This window comes from Macrotis lagotis, chromosome 1, assembly GCF_037893015.1.
Source record: "Macrotis lagotis isolate mMagLag1 chromosome 1, bilby.v1.9.chrom.fasta, whole genome shotgun sequence".
NCBI lineage: Eukaryota > Metazoa > Chordata > Mammalia > Peramelemorphia > Peramelidae > Macrotis > Macrotis lagotis.
In genome coordinates this window covers 873,860,115-873,884,055 of record NC_133658.1, presented here as the reverse complement: position 1 = coordinate 873,884,055, position 23,941 = coordinate 873,860,115, and the positions used below count along the sequence as shown (strand labels likewise).

Here is a 23,941-nt window from a genome sequence, read left to right as displayed (position 1 = left end):
GGTGGAGAGAGATTCCAAAGTGAGATGTCATCTTCTTTATTATAGTGAAGTCTAGAGAGACCAGGAGGGAAAGTGAACCACAGAAGATCTGGGTTCAAGTCCTAACTCTGTCACCAACTTCCCCTGTGATCCTGGTATAGTAATTTCCTTTCTCTGAGCCTCAGTTCCCACTTCTACAAAATATAGTTGATAATGTTAGTCATGCCTTTTGCTAATCCATTTCATGGTATTATTTAAACAGGAGGAGTTTTGTAAATCTCAAAATGAGCTCATATTATATATACACTATATGTGTTTTTTCCATGAAAGCAGAAGCTCAATGAAGCCAGGGACATTATCTTTATTATTCATTGCAATGATAAATTCTTAGAAGTATATCAGATTCACAGCTGTAAGGAGTCTTAGAATCCATTTGGTCCTCAAAGCAATAAGGAGTCTTTAAAGAATTGATATGTATAAAGAAAATTATTTTAGGACTGATATAAGATGAACTGGAGGATGGATAAATTTGAGGGGGGGGAGATCATAGGACATGATTGTTAGAGTCTGAGAAGGTAGTCTAACACCCCAGAAGGGATGAAGAGTAGAGCAGAATAGAGACGGAATCAGTTAGGTCTGGTACTTGAAGATGAGAAGAGAGGGAGGTAGCAATCTGAACAGGAGAGGCTCAATTAATATGGTGCCATGGACAGATGTAACGATTTCAGAAAAAAGATCAAATAAAAAGAAGAAAACTAATAACTCAAGGGAGCTTGTTCAGTTTGAGGTGCCAGTGGGATATAGAGGCTGAGAGGAGTCTTGAGAACAATTCTGGAGCTCCAAAGAGGAAAAAGCTATAGATGATAACTACATCTGCATACGGCCAGTAGTTGAAACCACGGGAATGAATGAGATTGCCAAGGGAGAAAGGGTAGAGAGAAAGAAAATCCCTGTCCTTTTCTCTCCTCTGAGGCCCCCCTCCTCCCTCCCTCCAGTGCCATCTCAGGGCCTCTTTCCCTTCCCTATCATCTTCAGTCTGTCAGGAATCCTGCATCAGGAAATGAAAGCTATGTTGTCAGTGTTACCAATACCCAGGAAACTAATCCTGGGGATTAGTTTTCTTTGGCTCCTAGCCTCCTGACGGGCCTTGGGGAGGTAGGGCACCAGGGGACGCCAGCTGTAGCCCCCTGACCGTGGCAGGAGGATCTGGCCCCAAGCCCAGGCCAAGAAGGCCTCCACATCCGGAATGGCCCAACATGATGGGAATGAGTGAGGGAGATCCCCAGTCTCGGATCTCCCCATCAGACAGTCTCTGGAAACACTGGGACAAGTAGGAAGGAGAAAATGCCTGTAGACATGGATGAGAGAATCTTTCCTGTCTCTGGTTCTTTGGAAGTGACATGAAAATTCCAGATTGATTTGGTATCTTCCTCCAACCATTTAGAAATCAGCAACTAATTTCTCCCCTTACCTTGTTTTACTACTTACTCACTGAAGAAGTACATGGGGTAGGAGGGATATGGGAGGGACGTACACCTCTATGATTTGGGGGACAATCTGCTCTTTTTTCAAGGATGAGGATGGAGGAGCTGGACCCTGAACTTGAGACATTGTCCTCTTCCCCATGAGCCAATAGGAAGTTTCCCCTAAACTCAGAGCAAGGAAAGAGAATAAAATAGAGTACACCATTTTCATTCCAAATTATAGATTCATAGATCCAGTGTGGGAAGGGAATTCAGAAACCAATTTGTCTGATCTCACCCCCCCCCCTTATTTTAAAGATGGGGAAAGTCATGACCTGGGAATGTCCAGTGACTTCTTTGTCCAGGCTCACATAGTTAGGAAACCTGGTTGAATTTGAACCAAGATACTGTGACTTGAGAACCTCATGTACAATGCCTTACCACTTTTATAATTATTCATCTAATTCCCTCATTTTAAAGAAGAGGAAACTGAAGTCCTTAAGATACCTTTAAGTGACTTGTCCAAGGTCACATAGCTAGGAAGTGAGGCAGAAGGCCTGTTCTGAATAATAACTCTATGTGACCTTGGGTAAGTCGTTAAATTTCTCTGGGACTTGGTTTTCTCATCTGTAAAATGAGAGAATTAGGACTAAATAACCTTAAACTATCTTTCCAACTCCCAGTGTGATGCCTCTGCTTCTCCATCCAGTACGGCCAGTCTTCTTAGGTCCAAAGGACTGGAGATCCTCATTTTAAAGATGCAGAAATTGAAGCTTACTCAGAACTCAGCTGTCCGCAATTCAGAAATGGTTTTTCTTTTGCCTCTCAGCTCAAGTGAGAATTAAACAGCTTGATATTCAAGGCTGCCCACTGCCAGCCGTGTTTTAAGTCACCTCTCACTCTTCTCCTAGGAGGACATTCTGTCCTCTAGATAGGCCCCTCATCTCTGGGCAGGGTTTAGGGGTGAGAATAGAGCTTCCCCCAAGTCTATTCCTGTTTCTGAGTGGGATCCCTGACTCCTCCCTCCTATCTGCCTTGAACATCCTTTCTCCTTTCTGTCTTTGAATTCAACAACACTTCATATAATACTCAGTCTTCCATGGTTCATTTCCTGAGTAAATAAAACCCTAATCCTAATACTCTGGAAGAAAAGGAAGTTAATGAAGGAGGGAAGGAAGGGAGGGAAGGAAGGAAGGAAGGAAGAAAGAAAGAAAGAGGGGAAGGAAGGGAGGGAGGGAGAATGGGAGGGAAGAAAGAAATAAGGGAAGGAAAGAGGAAGGGAGAGAGAAAGAGGGAGAGAGGAAAGGAGGAAAGGAGGAAGAGAAGAAGGGAGAAAGGGAGGAAAAGAGGAAGGAAGGAAGGAAGGAAGGAAGGAAGGAAGGAAGGAAGGAAGGAAGGAAGGAAAGAAGGAAGGAAGGAAGGAAGAGAGGTTAGGAGAAAAGAAAGGGAGGAAGGAAGGAAGGAAGGAGAAACTATGAGGGAAAGAAGGGAAATAAAAAACATAGAAAAAAGAAAAGAGAAAAGAAAACGGGAAGAAGAAAAGTCTTGACCTTCATTCTTCAGTTTTTTCCTTTCCCTTCTCTGTGGTAGAAGGTTCCTGAAGCATGGACTGACTATATCGCATCCCAAGGGTGGAGGTAGAGCCTGGGCTAGGGGAGAACCCAGTTGGTGTCTGGCATGGCTCCAGGTCAGTGCCAGGGGAGCTGGGTGAGATTGATGGCTGGGGAGTCAGCCAGAACAGTAGCTGGGGAAAAGGACGGAGCCAGAGTTGCCTCCTCGCCCTCCAGCAGCTGAGGAGTTTGGCCCAACCTTTTCTGGGAGCTCCCAGGGTCTGAGGTCTGGAGAAGGAGGCGGAGGGGAGGGGAGGAAGAGGAGATTCTTTAATCTGATACTTGATAGTCCTGTCCACAAGCAAGAGATGAGCTGGGCTGTCAGCCCTCTCAGGCCAATTTGGCTGGACCAAGAAAGCCCCTTTACTGCTATTTCATGCAAGTGAAACTCAGGAACTCTGTGGAAGGAGTCATGGTCAGTGTAATAAGGAGGGGATCTAGTCCCTCCCTGATTCAGCCTGCCCCACCCCAGACGAGTACTCCCACGATTCCTGGGGCTACCCAAAGCCCTCTTGCACAAATATACACACACGTCCACCAGACCCCAGAACACTTGATCCTCTGGCCAGGAGCCTATGAACACATATCCTTAAAAACCAACAGATTTAAAAGCAATTTTTATTGCTATATCCTTTTCTTAAATACCACTATCATATTCCAACATCTCACCCACCCTCTTCGACACACAAAAAATGACAGTTAAGCAAAACTGAATTAAAATATGACCAAGTTCTACAGAAGATGAAATGTTCTCTGGCAATCATCTTCCCCTGGCCCCACCCTGGCAAGTAGAGGGTGCCATCCCAGGTTTTCCAGGACCAATATTGGTCATTGCCACAAATCTTTGCCCTGTTACTTTGTAAGGTTGCCTTTGCTCACTGTGTGGGTGTGATGTATGTTATTTTCTGAATTATGCTTAATACAAGATTTTGCAGAATTGTGATTTTTTTTTTTAGAACTGAAAGGGATCAAGGAATGATAGAATATAAAGTGGTAAAGTTTAAAGGTAACCTGGAATGGGAAGGGGTCTTAGAATATAGAATGTCAGCAGATCATGGAACAGGAAGGGACATCAGAAGCCTTCAAATGCAAAGCTTTTTATTGGAGAAATTGAGACTCAGAGAGAGTCAATGACTTGCCCAGGGTCATAGAGCTAGTTTCTGAGAGAGAATTTGAACCCAGGTCTTCCTGACTCCAAAACCAGTGTTCTCTTTACTATGCCAGTTAGAACTGCAAAGAGGTTCTTAGGTTTCCTAGTTTCAAGAGTTTGAAGGAGCCCTAGAAAATAAAATGTTAGAGTTGGAAGAGACCATGGAACATGGTACATCAAGGTTGGGAAGAACTTTAAAGAACAGAAATGTTAGTACTGGAAGGAACCTTTGAGATCATATAATTCAATGTCCTCATTACATCAGTAACTTGAAGGTCAGAAGGATGAATGACTTACCCAAGATCATGTAGATAATCTGTCACAAAATCCGAATCTGACTCTCAATCCATTGAATTTTCTATCAACTCTACCTATTTTTTTAGGAGTCCAGTCTTTAAGAGCAACAGGATCTGTGTCCTTGGGAGTGTGGCTGCCCTCTGGGTGGTAGCCAATGTACCCCTCACCTATCCTGGTCTAGTTTTGATTTCTTAGTCCTAAACCCTATTGTTCTTTTCTCTCCCATCCAATAGGAAACCGACTGGATGAAGGTTCTGATGTGGAGTCTGAACCTGATCTCCCACTTAAGCGGAAGCAGCGCCGCAGCCGGACCACCTTCACGGCTGAACAACTGGAGGAACTAGAGAAGGCTTTTGAGAGAACCCACTACCCTGACATCTACACCCGAGAGGAGCTGGCCCAGAGGACCAAGCTGACAGAAGCCCGGGTCCAAGTAAGGGAGGGATAAGCCTTCCCCAGAGAGAAATTGGGGCTTGTGCTGGGGTGGGGGGTGCCCAAAGACCAGGTGCAGTAGTCTAAGCTGCCATCTTCTATGGAGGACCAGAGTGCCCTTTCTTTGGAATCTTCACTATCCCTACTAAGAAATTCTTTTTTAAAAAATTAATTTTTTGAGGACCAGGTGCAAATCTTATCATGGACATGGATAATAGAACCTGCAGAATGGATCCCTTGGCCTACCAGAGAAATGTGGGATCATTGGCTCCAAGAAAAGTTCACCAATTCATAGCCAGAGATAAGAGAGATTTCTGAGACTATCTAGTCCATTTTTCCAGATGAAGAAACTGAGGTTCAAAGTGGAGAAGAAATTTGCCCATAGATAAACATTTAGTCAACAACAGATGCAGGATACAAACCCATATCTTGATTCCAAGTCCAACATTCCATCCACTCTGTCATATTATTTCTCATCTATTTAGGTGTATATAGAGTGAAAGAATGGCACATAATGTTGTGCTTCATACCTAGGTGACAGTAGTTGAAGGTAGAGATTATAGACCTCTATATACATATGTAGGCATTATGATATAGGAGGAAAGTCACTGCAGAATACTAATCACAAAACCTAGATCCAAATCCTCATTTGCTCTACTTATGAGCAAGGTGATCTTGGTTAAAGTCCCTTCCTGTGAACTTCAGTTTCCTTATATGTAAAATGAGAGGGTCATCCTTGGACCTTTAAGACCCTTTTTTGGCTCCCATGTATATGATTCTATGGTCATGGGGGGATGAGAAACCCAAAGAACCTTCAAGAGGATGGAATAGTGAATAAAGGAGAGAAGAGACATAGGGTCTGCACCATATGGTCCAGAGTAGAATGGTGGGAGGAGGGGATGGAAGGGGATCACTTAATCTTCCTGGGCTAAGATATCACATTCTGCAAGGCCTGCAGATTCTCCATGTGAAAAGTGTGTGAGTTTGCTGCCCCCTGGGACCTTGCTAGAAAAGCCAAACAGAAGAAGGGGGATGGGGTGGGGAACGGCCTTAAGATGAAATCATGATAAATAGGCCTTTTGGGGAGCTCCAACCTACAGGCTCTACCTCCTCTATGGACATGTGCCTGTGTGTTTGGGGTGGGGGCGATGTCAGACCAGTAGTATGTGCTAATAGGTAGAGGGGATATGAGGCTGATGGGGAGTTATTCATGTATGTATATGGCCGAGAGAAATGAATAACAGCTTCGGGGGAATCCTATCTGAGAGTGAATGGACTTGTGATATATATTTCTTGGACATGGCCAATGAAGGAAGGTGTTTTGCTTGATTATGCATATTTGTTACAAGTGTTTTTCCACCAGTGTGTATAAGGGGGAGGTAGAGGTAGGAGGGAGAGAAAGCATATTTCTGTAATTGAAAAAAATAACTTTTTAAAAAAGAATTCCTTAGTGGGGATAGTGAAGATGCCAAAGAAAGGGCAAGTCCCTCAAGAGTCTCCAAAGAAGCATTCTCCAATGAGTTAAAGCAACAATCATAAATTAAGCATCATTCCATTCCAAACCCTATGCTAAGCACTTGAGATACAAAGAGAGAAAAAACATGGTCTCTGACCTCAAGAAGGTTACATTCTAATAGGAGAGGCAATATGTGCATGTCTGTTTACATACAAGATATATAGAGAACAGATGGAAGGAAATCTTAATAGGAACTCCCAGTCAGCAGAACTGAGGAAGGCCTTCTAAAGAAGGCTGGATTTGAGCTGAGTCTTGAAGGAAGTCAGGGAATCTTTGAGTGAGAGAATACCAATCATGGTAGTTGGCCAGAACAAAACTGGAGATAAAGTGGCTGTTGGAGTAGTATAGTAAGAAGACCAATGTTGCAATGAATATGAAATTGGACCAGGTACTCTTTATAATTCCTTCCCAATGCTGAGACTCCTAGAAGATGTGATTCTTTTAAAAAAATAAAAATTAGAAGATAGACTATTGGAGCTAGGAGGGACCCTACACATTGAATCGAACTCCAGTTTAGCAGTAGTTCAGTCAGTTTCAATTGTGTCCAACTCTTGGTGACCCCTTTCACAGTTTTCTTGACAAAGATACTGAGATGGTTTGCCATTTCCTTTCCATCTTATTTTATAGACAAGGAAACTGAGGCAGAGTTAAGAGACTTGTCCAGGGTCATGAAGCTAGTCAGTGTCCAAGGAAGAGAAGTCTTCTTGATTTCAAGTCTAGAACTCTATCTACTACACTTAAGAAGGGTGATGATTTAACAAAGGTCACACAGTCTGACAGAATCAGAATGTCAAAACAGTCAAAAAAGGACTTGGCTGCCCCTATGTCTACATCCTATACAAGGACTTACGGGAGATATCCAGAGAAGGATCAAACCTGTGCTAAGGCAGAGATCTTCATTTAAAGGGAAAATTAAAACTCACACCTAAGACTTGTGTTATATTGAACTAAAATCAAGAATGTTTAATGTGTGTGAGATGGACCCTTTGAAAGTCAGACAAAGCCTCCTGACCCCCTTCTCAGTATAACACTTTTAAATATATTAAGTGCAATGCCAAAGAAACTATATTGAAATGCAATTATAAGAGTAATTTTTAAAAGTTCATAGATTAAGAGTCTCTGGTCTAAATAAAAACTTGAGCTAAATATAGACCACCCTTAAAATGAAATCTCTTTGAAAGGAAAAAATAGAGGTTTTGAACCCCAAAATAACAAATTAAAGACTATACTCAAGTTTATATAAGCCAGATTGGGGAAGACTTGGTGTCTATATTGAGACTGATATGGTGAGATCTCTTGAAAGTTCATGCAAATTGTATTTCCAAGTGTAGAAAGAGCATGGAATGATGGAATTAACTGAGTTGGATGAGGGGAGTCAGGATAGGCTTCCTTGAGGGGGTGATGAGGTTGAGGTAGGTTGACTTAGGGTAGGAAAGATAGATATCTCATTTGTTCCTGGAAACAGCCTTGGGAGGCAGATAGGGTGGTGATTATTGTCCATTTGGCTCAGAGAAGTTACATGAGTTGATCAGTCACACAGCAAATCCATGGCCCAACTGGGATGGGACCCCAGTCCATCCGATTCCCCAACGTCCAGGACATTATATTACATTGTTTTCCTAGAGAGACTGATAACCATGTCAACTCAGGAGACCACAGTTGCCCCATTGTTTTCCATTTCCTTCTGGAGAATATTTTTCTACTTTTGGAGGGGAGCCCAATTGAGAAAGGAGAAAACATATCACAAGCCCCCTCCTCTCAGAGTGTGATATCTGAGTCGCTCATGGCCCCCTACCCCCTCCTCGCTCCACCCCTTAGCCCTTGGCGGGCCCCTGGGACTCAGCAGCCAGAAACCTCCAAGCAGCTGTTCTCCAGGGCACATTCCTCCAGGCTTTCTCATCTCAGCCTCCTGGCAGCCTCCAGTGCTTCCCACCACTTTTAAGCCTTGCCGCCCCTTGTAAAATTTTCTGGCTATCAGAGGGGATCTTTTATTGGCTTGTGGGAGCCGACAACATGTGTCAATCAAGTTCTGGTGCAAGGCGAGGGAGGGGTGGTGAACAGAAAGGACCAGAGGACAAACAAACTCCCCAAGATGCCAGTATTGGGCCTTACAGTTGAGGAATCTTGGGTGACCACCTGTCAAGGATGCTAAAGGAGAGATTTCCTGCACTGAGCAGGAAGCTGGGTTAGACACTTTTCCCCAATCCCTTCCCAACTCTGAGATTCTAGGATGACTTGATTTTTTTTCTAATAGATTTTCAGTGATATCTTTTATTTGTACACTTCCTAGATTTCTTTCTGAATATTACTCCTTCCCTTCTCAGGGAACCATTTCTTAACACAAAGAATTTTAAAAAGAAAAGGAGAAAGAAGAGGAGGAAAAATTCAACAAAAATTGACACATGATTATATAATTTGAAGCTTCTATTATGATGTTGTGAGGAAAGAGGACTGGATATAGAGGCAGAAACCTGGGGTTTGCTCCCTAGGGAACAAAGTGCCCCAAGGCAAGGTACTAAAAAAAAAACCGCCCTGACATGTAAATTGCAGGTGTCAGACAAGATGAAGAATTCCTCACCTGGAGTCTGAGGATTTGTTGTAGTTGGGGTTGGGTTTTTTGATAATATTTTTGATTGCTGTATTTTAATAGAATTGGTTCCCTTTGTCATTCTCTGGATTTTATTCTATGCATTTTAAAAGCATTATTCTGAGAAGAGATCCTTAGCTTCCCCAGCCTGTCAAAGGAGGCCAGGATTCACAAAAGGTGCCTCTATGCTCTCCAAGATCCCTCCCAGTTTGAAATTCTATTCATTTGTTCAATAAGGATTTATTAAGCAAATGTCATGTATCAGATTCAGTGATTGGCACTAGGGATACAAAACCAGATTGGCTCTTGTCTTCAAGGAGCCAATATTCTTGCAGGTTGTTCAGCCCTGTCCAACTCTTCTGGACCCACTTTGAGGATTTTTTGGCAAGAGATACTGGAGTGATTTGCCCTTTCCTTCTTCAGTTCATTTTACAGATGGGGAAACTGAGTCAAACAGGGTAAAGTGACTTGCTCAGATTCATACAGCTAGAAAGTATCTTAGGCTGGATTTGAACTTAATTAGTTCTTCCTCACTCTAAGCCCAGAACTCACTATACTACACCACTTGGCTCAACATTATATCTCTAATAATATCCTCATTCATATCTGAGCACTAGACCCAAATGACTTTAAAGGAGAAAGTGAGGCTGGCAACTCTGCACAGCCTCCTCACTTAAATTCAGTTCCCTGCCTGTAAGGGCATCACTTTCCCAATGTCATGGTCCTCTTCAAGAATGAAGGACAAGGTTGGGTGGTGCAGTGGATAGAGCATTGACCCTGGAGTCAAGAGGACCTGTGTTCAAATCTGACCTCAGATGCTTAATAATTGCCTGGCTGTGTGACCTTGGGCAAGTCACTTAACCCCATTGCCTTAAATAAATGAAAAATTTTTTTAAAATGAAGGACAAACAGCAACAATGATTAAATATTCATAAGAATATATAATATAATGCTATATAACATTAATATATTACAATGAGTATTTATATAGAATTTTAACATTTACAAAGAGTTTTGCAAATATTATCCAATTTTATCCTCATCACAACCTAAGAGGCAGGTTCTATTATTATCCCATTTTACAGAAAAAGAAACTGAGGCAGACAAGAGTTAAGTGACTTGACCTGTGGTCACACAGCTACTTAGTGTCTGAGGCTGGCTTTGCACTCAGGTTTAGAGGAAAGTAATACTTACAAAGGGCAAATTTAATAAAAGTAATTTCTGGAATGTGAGGAATCAGGAGAAAGTTCCTGGAGGAGGTGGCCCTTGGGTTAAGCTTTGAAAGAAGGTAAGGAACCCTTCAAGGTGAAGGAAAAGAGGGAGAGTGTTCCAAGAATAGGGGCAGGAGAGGGGATATCATATGAAGAAAAGAGCAAGAAAGCCAATTTGGCTGGAAAGACTAGCTCTTAAAGAGGACTGACTCTAAGCCTGGGAAGCAGGGCTAGAGGATTGTAAAGCCCAAAATCATATTTTATCCTCTTGGCAAGAGAGAGATATGGGAGCAGAAAAGGGTCCTGGTTAGATCTGACTCTATTTTATGATTCAAAAATCCTATGAGAGTCTGATTCTGATGATTCAGTAGTTTTCTGTGATTTTAAGATTCTCTGTTTCTACAAGTTTTATGATTCTAAGTTTCCAAGGGTTCTAATGTTCCAGGGGGATACTTGGCCCTGGTCTAAGAAATTCCAACTGTGGCTAGTCTCACCTACACTGGGAGATATGTCATTTCTCTTCCCCCCTCCTCCTGCCCGCCCTTTCCCTGAGCCCCCATTCCCTCCAGGTCAGTGGGAACCCCACCCCAAGGGTAATGAGATCCTTTCAAAAAAGGCTCCTTGAGGGTTGGCCAGACCTGACCCAGGCCCCAGCAGGAGCGGCCTCCCTTTGAAGCCGGCCCCACATTACATGGTCCTTCCCCTCGATTTGGCTGATGTGCCAATAAAAGGATGCCTACCCTCAGCAGGAAGTCTGACCCACCTGTGGGAAGGGGGGGGAGGGAGGAGGAGAGGAAAATAGGCAGGGGCCTAGGAGGGGAAAGTTCATGATGTTAGCTTGTAATGAGAGCTTTCTTCTCTAGGGGGTTTTTAATTTTTATTTTCTTAGGGGGGTGCCCAGCATGTATCTTCCCTGAAAGACAAAAAAGCTAGCTATGTCCTGGGTGGCTGGTTGGATATCTCTATGTGTTGAAACAGAGGTTCTTGGGACTGATCTGGTCCCAAGCCATGAACTGCCCTCATGTGCTCAGCTGAGCATGAAGAAATACCATTCTTATTCTGGTCACAGAGTAGGTGCTTAATGAGCACTTGCTGATTGATTAATTGATTGATCAACAATAGCAGAAAACAACGTGTAGCGGTAATTTGATTTGCTTAATAGCCACTCAAGGTCCCAAACAACTTTTATGAACCAAATCTCATTTTCATTTACATCCTTGGGAGTATCTCTTAACCTAGCTGAGCCTCGGTTTCCTCATATGTAAAAGCCAGGGGCCGGCTAGATGATCTCTCGGATGCCTTTCAGATGTAGATCTGTGATCCTGTGTTACTGAGTATAATTGTGGAACTCTATATTCAGGGAAACCTAGAGTGAATCATTCTCCTTCATTCATTGGTTTGACTCGGAACTCACTCATATTTTTAGTGTCCAGTAGATCCCCATTTGGTGGGTCTCCATTCTCCATTCTCCCCTATCTCGATAAATGCATCCCTCACTGGAATTCATTGAATTGAAGTTCTCAGTGGCTCCCAGAAATTCTAACAGTTTGGGTTTCTATAAAGATGAGTGGGGTGATAAGCCCTGAGTGGAAGGAAGGGTAGAGAAAGGTGCCAATTTAAATATCATTGTTCTGGTGTAAATACCAGCTAGGCTGAGACGTCATAGAGATTTAGGTGAAAAGAATCAGAATCAGAAAATGTCAGAGACAGGATATCCCTTAAGAACAAAGGATATCGAGATTAGGGGGAAAATTCAAAATAAATAAATTTTTAAAAAAGATTTGCATAAAGGCAAAAAGAAAGAAAGAAAGAATAGAACAAAGAATATTAGAGTCAGAGAAAACTTTGGACATAACAGTCAGTCAATGGTCTACAACCTCTCCCATAGTGCAATAAACCTTGGCAACATCCTCCAATCTGTGTCTGAGCATATAACAATAACAGTAGCAATTTGCAAAGCACTTTACAAATATCTCATTTTATTCTCAGAATAACTCCAAGAAGTGGATCCTATTATTACCCCCATTTTACAAATGAGGAAACTGAGTCAGGCAGATATCAATTGACTTGCTCAGGCTCACATAGCTAATAAGCAACAGGGACAAGATTTAAATTTATTGCATCTATTGTACCAGCTAGTTAGCTGCCTGGGGATCGTGATGTGTGTCCTTTGTTCTCTAGGACCATGACACAGGGAGGTGATGTCATGACAGGCAAGAGAATTGGATTTGAGTGAAGGGTTGCTGTGCTAAGTCACACTTCTCCTCTGGATCCATCTGGATTCAGTGGCCAGATATGAATCAAGATGAGTGGAGATGGCCTTGGATGCGAAGCAATTAGGGTTAAGTGACTTGCCAAAGGTCATATAACTGATAAGAATCAAGTGTCTGAGGTCAAATTTGAACTCAGGTCCTCCTTACTCCAGGACTGATGCTCTAACCACTGCTCCATCTAGCTACTTACCACTTAACACATCATCTCAATTCTGTTGTTGGGTGGCTTTGATTATTAGGAAGCTCTTCTTTATACTGAACCCAAACTGATGATGATGATGTTTATTCTTTGTTCTCAAAGAAGACCATGACATCAGGGAGGTGATGCCATGACAAGTATATGAATTGGATTTGAGTGGGGGGGCTGAGTTTAGTCACCAGCCTCACTTTCTCCTCCAGAGCCATCTGGGTCCAGTGGCCAGATAGGAATCAGGACGAGTGGAGATGGCCCTGGATACCAGGCAATCAGGGTTAAGTGACTTGCCTAAGGTCACATAGCTAGTGAGTATCAAGTGTTTGAGACTGACTCCAAGGCCCGTCTAGCTGCCCCTTTGAACCAAAACTAATTCACCTGTAACTACCCTGCTCCCCCCTCCTCCAGCTCCCTCACGGCCCTGAATTTTGCCCTCTGGACTGGACTAAGCAAGACAGACATGACGAAAATAGTGATCAGTTCTCCCTAGTATGGCAGGGAAACAGATCCAATGTAGAATGTAGAAAGAAGAGGGAGGGAAAAGCAGCAGGGGTGAGATTAGCTGACATGGGTCAGGGCTAAATTATCCAAAAGGTTTTGTTTGACTTAGTGGCTAGAGCACTGGACTTGGAGTAAGGAAGATCTGAGTTCAAATCCTGCCTCAGATATTTACTAGTTGTGTGGACACTGAGTAAACACTTAACTTTGATCTGCCTCTATTTCCTCAACTGTAAAATGGGACTAATAATAGCATCTACCTTCCAAAGTGCTTGTGAAGTTCAAATGAAGTTATATTTATAAATCTATTCTGTTAATGCTTTTATATTATTAAAAATTGTATTCTATATTGTCCTATATTACCATACATCTAATATATTATATCATATATAATTATCATTAATTATTATTGATAAGCAGCCTGGTTGGAAAAACGAGTGCTGACTCTGCATCTGACCTCTGACACTTACTCCCTAACCATAGACAGGTGTTTCAACTTTTCTCCAAGCCTCCATCTCCTCATTTGTAAAATAGGAATACTATCACTAGCACTACCAAAAGCATCCAACTCACTCCCCACTACACAGGACTTTGAAAATTTTAAAACACCACAGAAACATGGCCTATTATTAACTGAGATATCTCATTATTCACACAGAATGTCTAAGAGGCAGACCTGCATCTATGGTGAGGCAATCAGACTTTATCCCCAAGGCATCAGTATCTTGAAGGTGCTGATAACCTTTACACTTTACTTTCCACCCCACCCCCAAATATTCTGCAATCCAGTGTCACTGGTCTCATTATCATTCTGCTCACACAATTCTCCATCTCTTGACTACAGGAATTTTTACTGACTGTTTTCCATACCGGGAACTCTCTCCTCATCTTTGTTCCTGGCTTCCTTTCAGATCTCAGTTAAAGTCTAAATTTCTGCAAGTTTTCCTCAGTCCTCCTTACTTTCAGTGCCCTCTCAGGGAGATTACCTCCAATCTGTCCTATGTGTATCTTGTTTGCTCAGTTTCTGGGGTGTTGTCTCCACTGGACTGTGAGTTCCTTGAGAATAGGGATTGTCTGCCATTCTTTGTACCCCTAAGACTTTGCACAGTAGTATATCACTGGTGTATAATAAATGCTTGTTGGAGGTGTCTAGGTGGTACAGTGGATAGAGTACCGGCCCTGGAGTCATGAGTAGCTGAGTTCAAATCCGGTCTCAGACACTTAAGAATTACCTAGCTGCGTGGCCTTGGGCAAGTCACTTAACCCCACTGCCTTGCCAAAGAAAAGAAAAGAAAAGAAAAGAAAAGAAAAGAAAAGAAAAGAAAAGAAAAGAAAAGAAAAGAAAAAGAAAATAATTGTTTAAAATAAGATGTTGCTGGTATCCTCCCTGATCTTGATCCTATCCTTCAATAGGTGTTTCAACCTCACTCTGAGTCTTGGTTTCTTCATTTGTAAAACAGGAATACTATCACTTGCACTTGTTCTCCATTCTGCAACCCCCATCCAACATCTCTTCAGTGTCTTAGGGCATCTTCCCCTCTTAACTAAAAAAGTCATAGAATTATAGATTTAGAGCTAGATGGAATCAAAAAGTCCTAGTTTAGCCCCATTATTTTACAGATGAGTAAACAGCCTCAAAAAGAGGAAATGATTTATCTAAGGTCATATAAATAGTAAGTGGAAGAACTGGGATTTAAACCCAGGTCTCCTGACTCCCGATTCAGAATTGTTTCCATTGCAAAATTGATGCCTCCTTGACTTTGACCTCAGAAGGTTAGGGCCAGGCACTCAGACCTCAGATTTCCTGACTTCCCTAATAATCTTATATTCCCCATAATTTATTTATCTAAATGAAGCAAAAGAGATTACAATAATAACAATGATCATTTGGGAAAGATCATTTTATAGGGAATGGGATTTCACTGTGTGGGGAACATCTGGTAGGAAATTACCCTTCACCAATGCAGATAGACCACTTGTTTGTAGTCTTAAAGAGAAGTCTTGTTGCTGAAGGATTAAGTCATTTATCCAGGGTCACACAACCAGCATGTATCATGGGCAGTATTTGAACTCAAGTCTAGCACAATATATTATGCTGCCCTTAGTGAACTGAAGAACCAGGAGAATTAGGACCTAGGTCAACTTCATTTCTTCCTGAGGGCCAAATATAAAATCTGAATACAGTAAGTGCTTAATAAATGAGGTGTGAATTGTAAATTATCAAGGATAAAGGAAAGGAGATAAAAGGGAAAGAAAAAAGAATGGAGAAAAGGAGAGAGGTAGAAGAGGAAAAAAAGAAATATGGAAGAAAAAAGGAAGAGAGTCCCATGATCTCGAGCAACTCATTCCCCCCTTGGGCCTCAGTTTTGTCATATGTAAAATGAGAGAACAGAATTAGGTTTTTTCTACCATCTGTTCAAGCTTCTCTATAAAATAACAAAGCTGTAGTAAAAAGAAGTCTTCACTCTTTGTAGCTCTCTCCTTAATTTATTGTTCATTCATTCATTTATCAACATAGAAACCATAGTGTGAAAGAAGACACAGACCCAAAGGGGGGGGGGGGAAGGAAAGTGAAAAATTGTGTACTTTAGTCTGCATTCAGACTTTAGAAAGTCTTTCTCTGAGATGGATAGCATACTTCATCAAGAGCCTTGGAATTGTCTTGGATCATTGCATTGCAGAGAATAGCTAAGTCATTCACATTTGACCATCCTCCATACAACATTACTGCTGGTGTATACAGTGTTCTTGTCCTCAATTCACTTTGCATCAGTTCATGTAAGTCTTTCCAAGTTTTTCTGAAAATCGTCTTGCTTATCATTTCTTATAGCACAGTTACATTTCATTATGATCATATACTTGTTCAGTCATTCCCCAGTTGATGAGCATCCCCTAGATTTCCAATTCTTTGCCATCACAAAAGATGATGCGAGAATATAAGCTAATATGGTAGTATTGCTGAATCAAAGGATATATCTAAGTAGCTACTCTTTATAGAGGAACTTTATAGAGGAACCAAGGACTATGGTTGTCAGCTAAAGCCAAACCAGTCTGTTCAACTCTCATGCTAGACGCTGTCATGTTAGCTTAGAAGCAGGGGCTCCACCCAGAGTTTCGGTTAGTGGTTAAATTAGAATTCCAAGCTGGGCAGTGACACTAGGTGCAGGTGGTGCCCTGGTCTTGCCCAGGCCCTGCCTACCCAGCCTAATTCTCTCTTGCCCCTGCCCCTTCCCCCAGCATTGTTCTGAGGGACCTCTAAGGCCGTGGGAAGATGGGGGAGGGGAGGGGATTGCCTCTGTCTGCCTCTGGCTTGCACTCAGGAGCTGGCTCCCACCACCCTCTGCCTTGGTTGTGAAACCTAATCAGATCTTACTGCCCTGGACAAACCCAGCAGCTGCTCTCTCATCTGGCTTGAAAGCTTATCCTGTCTGTCCCCCTTCATGAGAGAGAGAAAAACAAATAGTGGGGATCAATGAGGAACCCTAAGCCTAGGGCCCTGGAGGTTGGTGGGGGCATACATAGGCCAGTAGGGGCTTCGCCACCCAGTGGAGGAAAGAAAGTAGAGAACCAGCCCATGGTGGTTCCAACACAGACTTGAGCATGGAGGGGCAGCAGGATTTTGGGGGGATCCTGAATTAGCTGCATGACATTGAGCAAGTCACCTAACTGAGCCTCAGTTGTCTCATCTGTAAAGGGGGTTAGACTAGCCATCTGCTCTAAAGCTATGTCACCAGTCATAAGCTACAATCCTTTGTCTCCAGGCAGGATTGTGTGTGTAGTTGGTCCCAAATAAATGACCAACCCTCAGAGGGCAGAGAGGCTGCAGAGGTCAAAATCACCAGTGTGACAAAAGGCCCCCAGAGGGAGGGAATTGAGGTGATTCCAAAATCCCCTTCCAGTTCTGACACACTGTTCTAAGATTCCTTCCGGGTTTGGCAAAGAGTCATAGGTTTATAGAATTTAGAAGAAGATCCTAATTGTTAAATAAACCCATCCTGGGTTCTAAGGGTCCTCCTAGCTCTGACAACCTCGGTTCTAAGACCCCTCCTGCCATGACATTCTATGTTCCAAGGACCCTCCCAGCTCTGACATCCTGTGTTCTAAGGACCCTCCCAGCTCTGACATTCTGGGTTCTAAGGACCCTCCCAGCTCTGACATTCTGTATTCTAAGGGCCCTCCCAGCTCTAAAATTCTGTGCTCAAAGGGTCCTCCCAGCTCTGATCTTCTAAGGCTATACTTGGACCTTGCTTCTTGGCTTTTTCCTGATCATTATACGACACTTCCTCTGTTTCTCTGCTATACTTCTCCCTGGCCCATCTATTGGACAAGAAATCTGGGTAATTTTTTTCATTAGTATAAATGAATCACCTTGAACCAACCAGTCCTCCTCATGAGATGCCACAGTTAGGGGGAATGCATATCTCCACATGTAATTTTCCTTTTCTGATGGGGACTTGGGGTAGAGAGGAGGGCAGCTACCCAGCCTGGGGTCTTGGAAGGAGCTATGAATTTGAAGTCTAAAGCACTGGATTCAAGGATTGGCTCTGTTTCTGGTAATGAAACTCTCTGGGCTTCAGACTCCTCCTCTTTAAAATGGGGATAATGGTATTCTCACCACCTAACTCAATAATTTACTAAGATAGGATTTGGAATCAGGGTACCTGGGTGCAAATCTTGCTTCTGGTATTTTAATAAATGTCGGATGACCGGCAGATTACTTCTCTTCCTGAAGGCTTGGTTTTCTTATCTAGAAAACAAGAAAGGAGTGAAATGATCTCGAAGGACTCTTCCATATCCAGATTCTATGGTCCTAGAAATAAAATAAGAGATGTGAAGTGCTTTAGAACTAGCTTTTCAGAACCTGACCCCGGCCTTCCCTTTCAGGCTTAGCAAGGGTCACTTGACTTCAGGCACACTTTGAGCCAATCAAATTGTTCATCTTAGTCCTCAATCAATCAACATGTATTTCAGAAGCACTAATGAGTTTCCAAGCCTTGAATGATTGATTGATTGACCTTGCTGTTCCTCACACATGATTTTCTATCTCCCAGCACCACTGGCTATCCCTCATGCCTCTCTCTCTGTCTGTCTCTATCTTTGTCTCCCTCCCTTCATCCCTGTTTTTCCCCTCCCTTTCTCTCTCCCTTTCTCTTCTATTATTCTCTCTCCTCTGTCCTTTCTCTCTCTTTATACCTTTTCTCCCTTTCTCTTTCCTCTGTCTTTTCTCTCTTCCTTCTTTTTCTGTTTTCCTTCTTCCTTTCTCTCTTTTCCTTTCTCTCACTCCCTTCATCTTTCTCTTTTCTCTCTCCCTCTTTCCCTCTCCCCTTTTTCCTCTCTTCCTTTCTGATTCTTTTCTCTCTTCTTTTTCTTGCTTTCTCCTTTTCTCTTCGCATCTCTGTCTTTCTCTGTCTCTCTCAATCTCTTCTCTTCCCTTCCCTTCCTATATTTCATCTTCAAAGTTCATTTCAAATGCTACTTCCTTTCTGAGTCCCTTCTTGCTTGCTCCAGATTTGAGGACCTTCTGACCAAAACTACCTTGCCTTAAGGTAGCTTTGATATACTTATATGTGTGAATATCATCTCAATTAAATAGAATAAAAGTTCCATGAAGGCAAGGACTGGTTCTTGCCTGTTGCCAGTTTAAAAATGCTCTCTGAATGATTGGTTTGATTGATCAGAAAGACTGTGTCCATGTGAGTGAGGATCACCATGCAGCTCCTAGATGGCCAGCAAGGAAGGCCAGATGCTTTGCTTTGGTTACCATCTGTTGTTGACCTGGTGTCCAAGATATGAGAAAACTCCTCTGGGTTGGGTTGGTGAAAGTGGAATGGGGTTCCTTAATGCCCATCTCACTCTCCATCCCACTCATTCCTCTGTCCTTTCTCTCCTTCTCAGGTGTGGTTCAGTAACCGCAGGGCACGGTGGCGTAAGCAGGCAGGAGCCAATCAGCTTGCGGCATTCAACCACCTTCTCCCGGGAGGCTTCCCACCTACAGGCATGCCCACGATCCCGCCATATCAACTGCCGGACTCTACCTACCCCAGTACCACCATTTCCCAAGGTGAGTCAGGGCCTTCCCCTTCCCCACTTCAGCCTCTGTTCTTCCTCTTGAGTCCTACCACCCCTGCTACCCCAACCTCCCTCAGATCCCCCAGGAAACAGCACCTGCTGTGGCAGATCTTGTCCAGGAACCATGACGTCAGACAGCAGCTGTGGCCACCCAGGGCCAAATCACCCTGAGGAAGAAGGGCTAATGGCCTGGCCCAGCCTCCAGATGTTTCCAGGGCATCTCGTTCTTTGGCAGAGACCAACTCAACCCTCTAGGGAACGGATGGAAACATTTCTCATCTGGGAATTTGGCATTGTGGACAGACACAGCTTGGGCCTGTCCTGGAGGAGGGGGGCAGGAATGGGAAGACTGGGAGAATTGTCTGCACCATTTTTGTCTCCCAAATCTATAGCAGGTGCAAGAAAAATAGTTTCTGGATTATTAAATTCAGTTGGGTTGGGATATTTATGAGGATCTCATTCTCCCAGTGGCTTTGGGATTTTGAGAATTGTTTGGCCTGCTGGGGGAAGGGGGGGTCCCTTTCCATAGCCAGGGCTCTACTGGCTTAGGGTTAGAAGGCCGGGGTTTGAATCTCAGCTCTACTGTATACTCTATTACCTTGGATAATTTATTGACCCTCGATGGACTTCAATTTTCTTCATTATAGAGTAGTTGAATTAGGTTACCTTTAAGTAACCTTCCTTCTTTAAAACCTCATGTTCTTTGATCCCTTCCTTGCTCTGATATTCTGTGTGTTCTAAGGACTCTCCCAGCTCTGACATTCTGTGTTCTAAGAGTCCTTCCAACTCTCACATTGTGTTCTGAAGGCCCTTCCAGCTCTGCCGTTCTGTATTCTAAGGGTCCTCCCAGCTCTAAAACCCTTCAAATTTCAGAATTCTTTGATCTAACATACTTTGCTCTAATATTCTATTTTCTGACATCCTTTTTCGGGGGCAAGGCTATGGAGTTAAGTGACTTGCCCAAGGTCACACAGCTAAGTGAGTATTAAGTGTCTGAGACCGAATTTGAACTCGGGTCCTCCTGACTTCAGGCCAGTGCTCTCTCTACTATACCACCTAGCTGCCCTATTTTCTGAAATTCTATACTCTAAGATCCTTTCAACTAACGTTGTACATTCTGAGGCTTCTTTCACCCCAACATTCTCTGATCCTATAATTCAAAGGCATCCTCCTGGTCTCTTGGCAGATGGGGGAAGCACTGTACACCGGCCCCAGCCCCTCCCTCCATCCACCATGCATCAGGGTGGTCTGGCTGCAGCCGCGGCAGCCGCTGACACCAGCTCTGCCTATGGGGCCCGCCACAGCTTCTCCAGCTACTCTGACAGCTTCATGAACCCAGCAGCCCCCACCAACCACATGAATGCCGTCAGCAGTGGGCTATCTCCCCAGGTAGGTACTGTACACCATCACTCCCACATTGTTTCCCATTTTCCCAGGACCTTGTTCCATTCAGAAAGGGAAACATCACACTTGAACTATACAGTGGGTGAGAAACCCTTCCTAATGGGACAGGGATACTGTTGACTGGTAAAAACAATTAACTGGGTGACCCTGAACAAGTCACTTAAAAAAATTTTTTTCTTTGCCTCAGTTTCCCCATTTGTAAAATGGGGATAATAGCACCAACCTCCCACAATTGTGTAGATCAAATGAGATAATATTTGAAGAAAGTGCTTAACACAGTGCCAGCCTATAGAGAAGCTAATTCTCTCACCTTCCTCCTTGTTCAAACATCTTATGGGGATGTTTGATGGACAGGATCTCCCCAGAAGCCTAAGGTCTTTGTGCAGTTTCAATCTGAGCTTCAGGAAATGAAGACCATGTGTCCCTTAAATGCTACCTTGACCTTCACAACAGGTTATAGTTAATTGTGTTGTTGACAACTGTCTCCTGGTCTCCCTTTAGTTTCTCTTGGTCACATGGAAAGTTTCTATAATAGAGGGTTCTTCCTGCTGTGTGCCAAGAAGCAAATATTTATTGAATGAATTGAATGTAGGCCTTATTGGGAGCCAAAGGGCAGAGCCCACCCCTTCAATGCATTCCTTTTGCCCAACCTGTTCACACAATCCTTATTAACGGGTCAATTTTGTCCAGCTCTATGTGATCTCCTCAATTGACCTAATGAAGGCATTTTTTGGCTGATAGAGTGGTCCCTAAGTTGCCTATAGAATAGTACTTGTGGTTGAGGGTCTAGGACTAGAACCTTCTATACTTACCTCCCTTCCCCGACCCCATAGTAGTGGTCTATCACTAACAAATAGGACTGGGGCAGGATATTTCATTGTCCAAGGGGCACTAAAACAAGAGTCCATTAAATTAGCTTTGTTTTAACCTTGCCCTTTGGAGCTGAATCCCATTGAGACTAGTGATTGGTTGCCTGAATGAACGGGATGGGGGGTGGGAGTACTAAAAGGGACCTTGGAATGTTCTCCTGAAGGATGATCTTTACTAGCCATAGGTTAGGGCTGCTTTAGATGGTGGAAGCAAGATAACTTTGAAGGAACTTCCAAGAGCCTTAATGGATTACCATACGCATTTCTTGAGTATCTAAAGCAACTTTTTATCCTAAATTTTCTCTTACTTATTTTGAACTTTACAAATACGAATAAACACAAACATTTTTGTGCATAGAACAACAACAGCAAAAAGGATTTTCTATGAAATCAAGAATATGCTTTTGTGTGATTTGGGTTTAAATATTTATTACATTTAGCCCAGTGGTACCAGCAATGCTGCTCTCCTAGTCTATACCCCTTCCTGAACTCCTTCCTTTTCTCTTTTCTGTGTATTTTGGATAGTTTTATTGATGCTTTTATTTTTTTTTGTTCTTTTTGGGGGGGGGCTTCTATCACGACTGCTCCATCCTCTTTACACCCATGACTCTTTCCTCAACAAATAAAAGGGGTACCATGTAGCAATTAAGTATAAATAAATTCATATATTATTCGTGTTTGAAAATGTATGTCTTATTCTACCCCTTTTCCATTACCTCTCTGCCAGGAGGTGGGTGACATTCTCTAGAAATGTGATTGACCTTTGAAATGATCACAGTTCCTAAGTCTTTCAAAGCTGTGTGTCTTTACATTGTTATTGCATTGTGTTCCTGTTCTTCCTCACATCCCTCTGCATCAATTCATCTAAGTCTTACCAGGTTTCTCTGAAGCCATTCCATTTATCATTTCTTATAGCACAATAGCATTTCATCATAGCCATATACTGTTATTTGTTCAGTTATTCTCTAAATGATGGGTACCTCCTTAGATTTCCAATTCTAGGTTATAGCAGAAAGTACTACTCTGAATATTTTGTACATATTACAACAGATTTTTACATTCTGGCCTAATTTTCCCTATCATCCATCTACTCCCAAGTCTCCTCTCCTTAATATCAGGTGATCATTTCCATCTGAGCAAAAGAAAAATGTAGAAAGCAAAGTAAGCAAGTTCCCTAAAAAGAGACTTCCAAAGTCATATTGAATTTTTAAATTATCCACAATTTTGGACAAATTCAGGTGCCTCTTTATTTAGTGCCAAATAGTGCCAATGATTCTAATTTAGTAGACCAGATTTCCTGATTGTGATCTTTGAAACATTCTCAGGAATGTAATTTCCTGGTCTTCATCTAGAACAATTGAGTACTTATTCCTTTGCCATCCTTTATAGCTAAAAATAATACTTTTGGCATGGCAAACACAGGGCTTGTACTTTGATTTTACATCTGGCCAGTGGGGATGCCCAGGTTGCCCCAAGCCAGTCACACCCTCTCACCCCAAGACTCAAAGTTTACATTAGGAGCTATAGCCTGTGGAGTTAAGTTTTTTCTGATGGAAGCTAATTGGCCCCAGTGGGGATTGAACCCATGACCCTGGACTCATTAGGCCCGAGGGCTAACCAGCTGAGTTAACCTTTAGATAGACACAACAGAAACTCCAATAAAGATGGGTGAGAACAGGCTGTAGATATTCAGGAGTTTGAAGGGATTGGGGGAGATTGGTTCTGCTCCCTATAGGAGACATTTTGTGGTCTATATAATGTTTGTTGAAGAAAGTGAATATGTAGAAAGAATCAATAAAGTACATTTCATCTGAGAAGAAGGAGGAAACCTTTAGAACATAGATTTTCAGAGCTAGAAGGACCTTGGAACAGAGAATGTCTGAGTTGGAAGGGATCTTAGAACAGAGAAGATCAAAACTTTTAGACCTTAGAGATCATCCAATTTAATCTCCGGACCTTGGTAAAAGAAGGGAATGAATAGTGAACGAGGTGACTGAAATTTTGAGGCAGCTTCTAGTATGATGGAGAGAGCTCTGGGCTAAGAGTCAGGAAGACCCGAGTTCAAAGGTAGCCTGGGACACTTAGCAGTTGTCTGATCCTGAACAAGACATTTAATCTTTCTCTACTTCAGTTTCTTCAACTATAAAATGGAAATAATAATAGCAATTACTTCAAAAAGCTCTTGTGTGTCAGATGAGATTGTACTTGTCAGCACCATACCTGACTAGCAATCGTTATTCTTAGATGATCTCTCACTCCTGGGCTTAGCAGAGATTTCACAGGCTCCTAGACCTAGCTGGAGGGGATCTTAGGTGCCATCTGAGCCAGACCTCTCATTGTGCAGATGAGGAAACTGAGGGGCTGGGAGGTTAAGGCAATTGCCAGAGGCT

General features: G+C 42.8%; 1 protein-coding gene across 1 annotated transcript in view; it reads left to right on the top strand.

Annotated features, from left to right (window-relative positions):
* The first annotated feature begins 1,225 nt into the window (after window positions 1-1,225).
* The window catches only part of PAX7 (paired box 7), an 81,471-nt gene continuing 58,755 nt past the window's right edge, over window positions 1,226-23,941 (top strand). Inside the window, exons 1-5 of the mRNA XM_074216796.1 lie at window positions 1,226-1,248; window positions 2,152-2,276; window positions 4,733-4,932; window positions 19,105-19,270; window positions 20,465-20,667. Of these exons, the coding sequence (XP_074072897.1) occupies window positions 1,226-1,248; window positions 2,152-2,276; window positions 4,733-4,932; window positions 19,105-19,270; window positions 20,465-20,667 (717 nt within the window). The remainder of the gene's footprint in view (window positions 1,249-2,151; window positions 2,277-4,732; window positions 4,933-19,104; window positions 19,271-20,464; window positions 20,668-23,941) is intronic.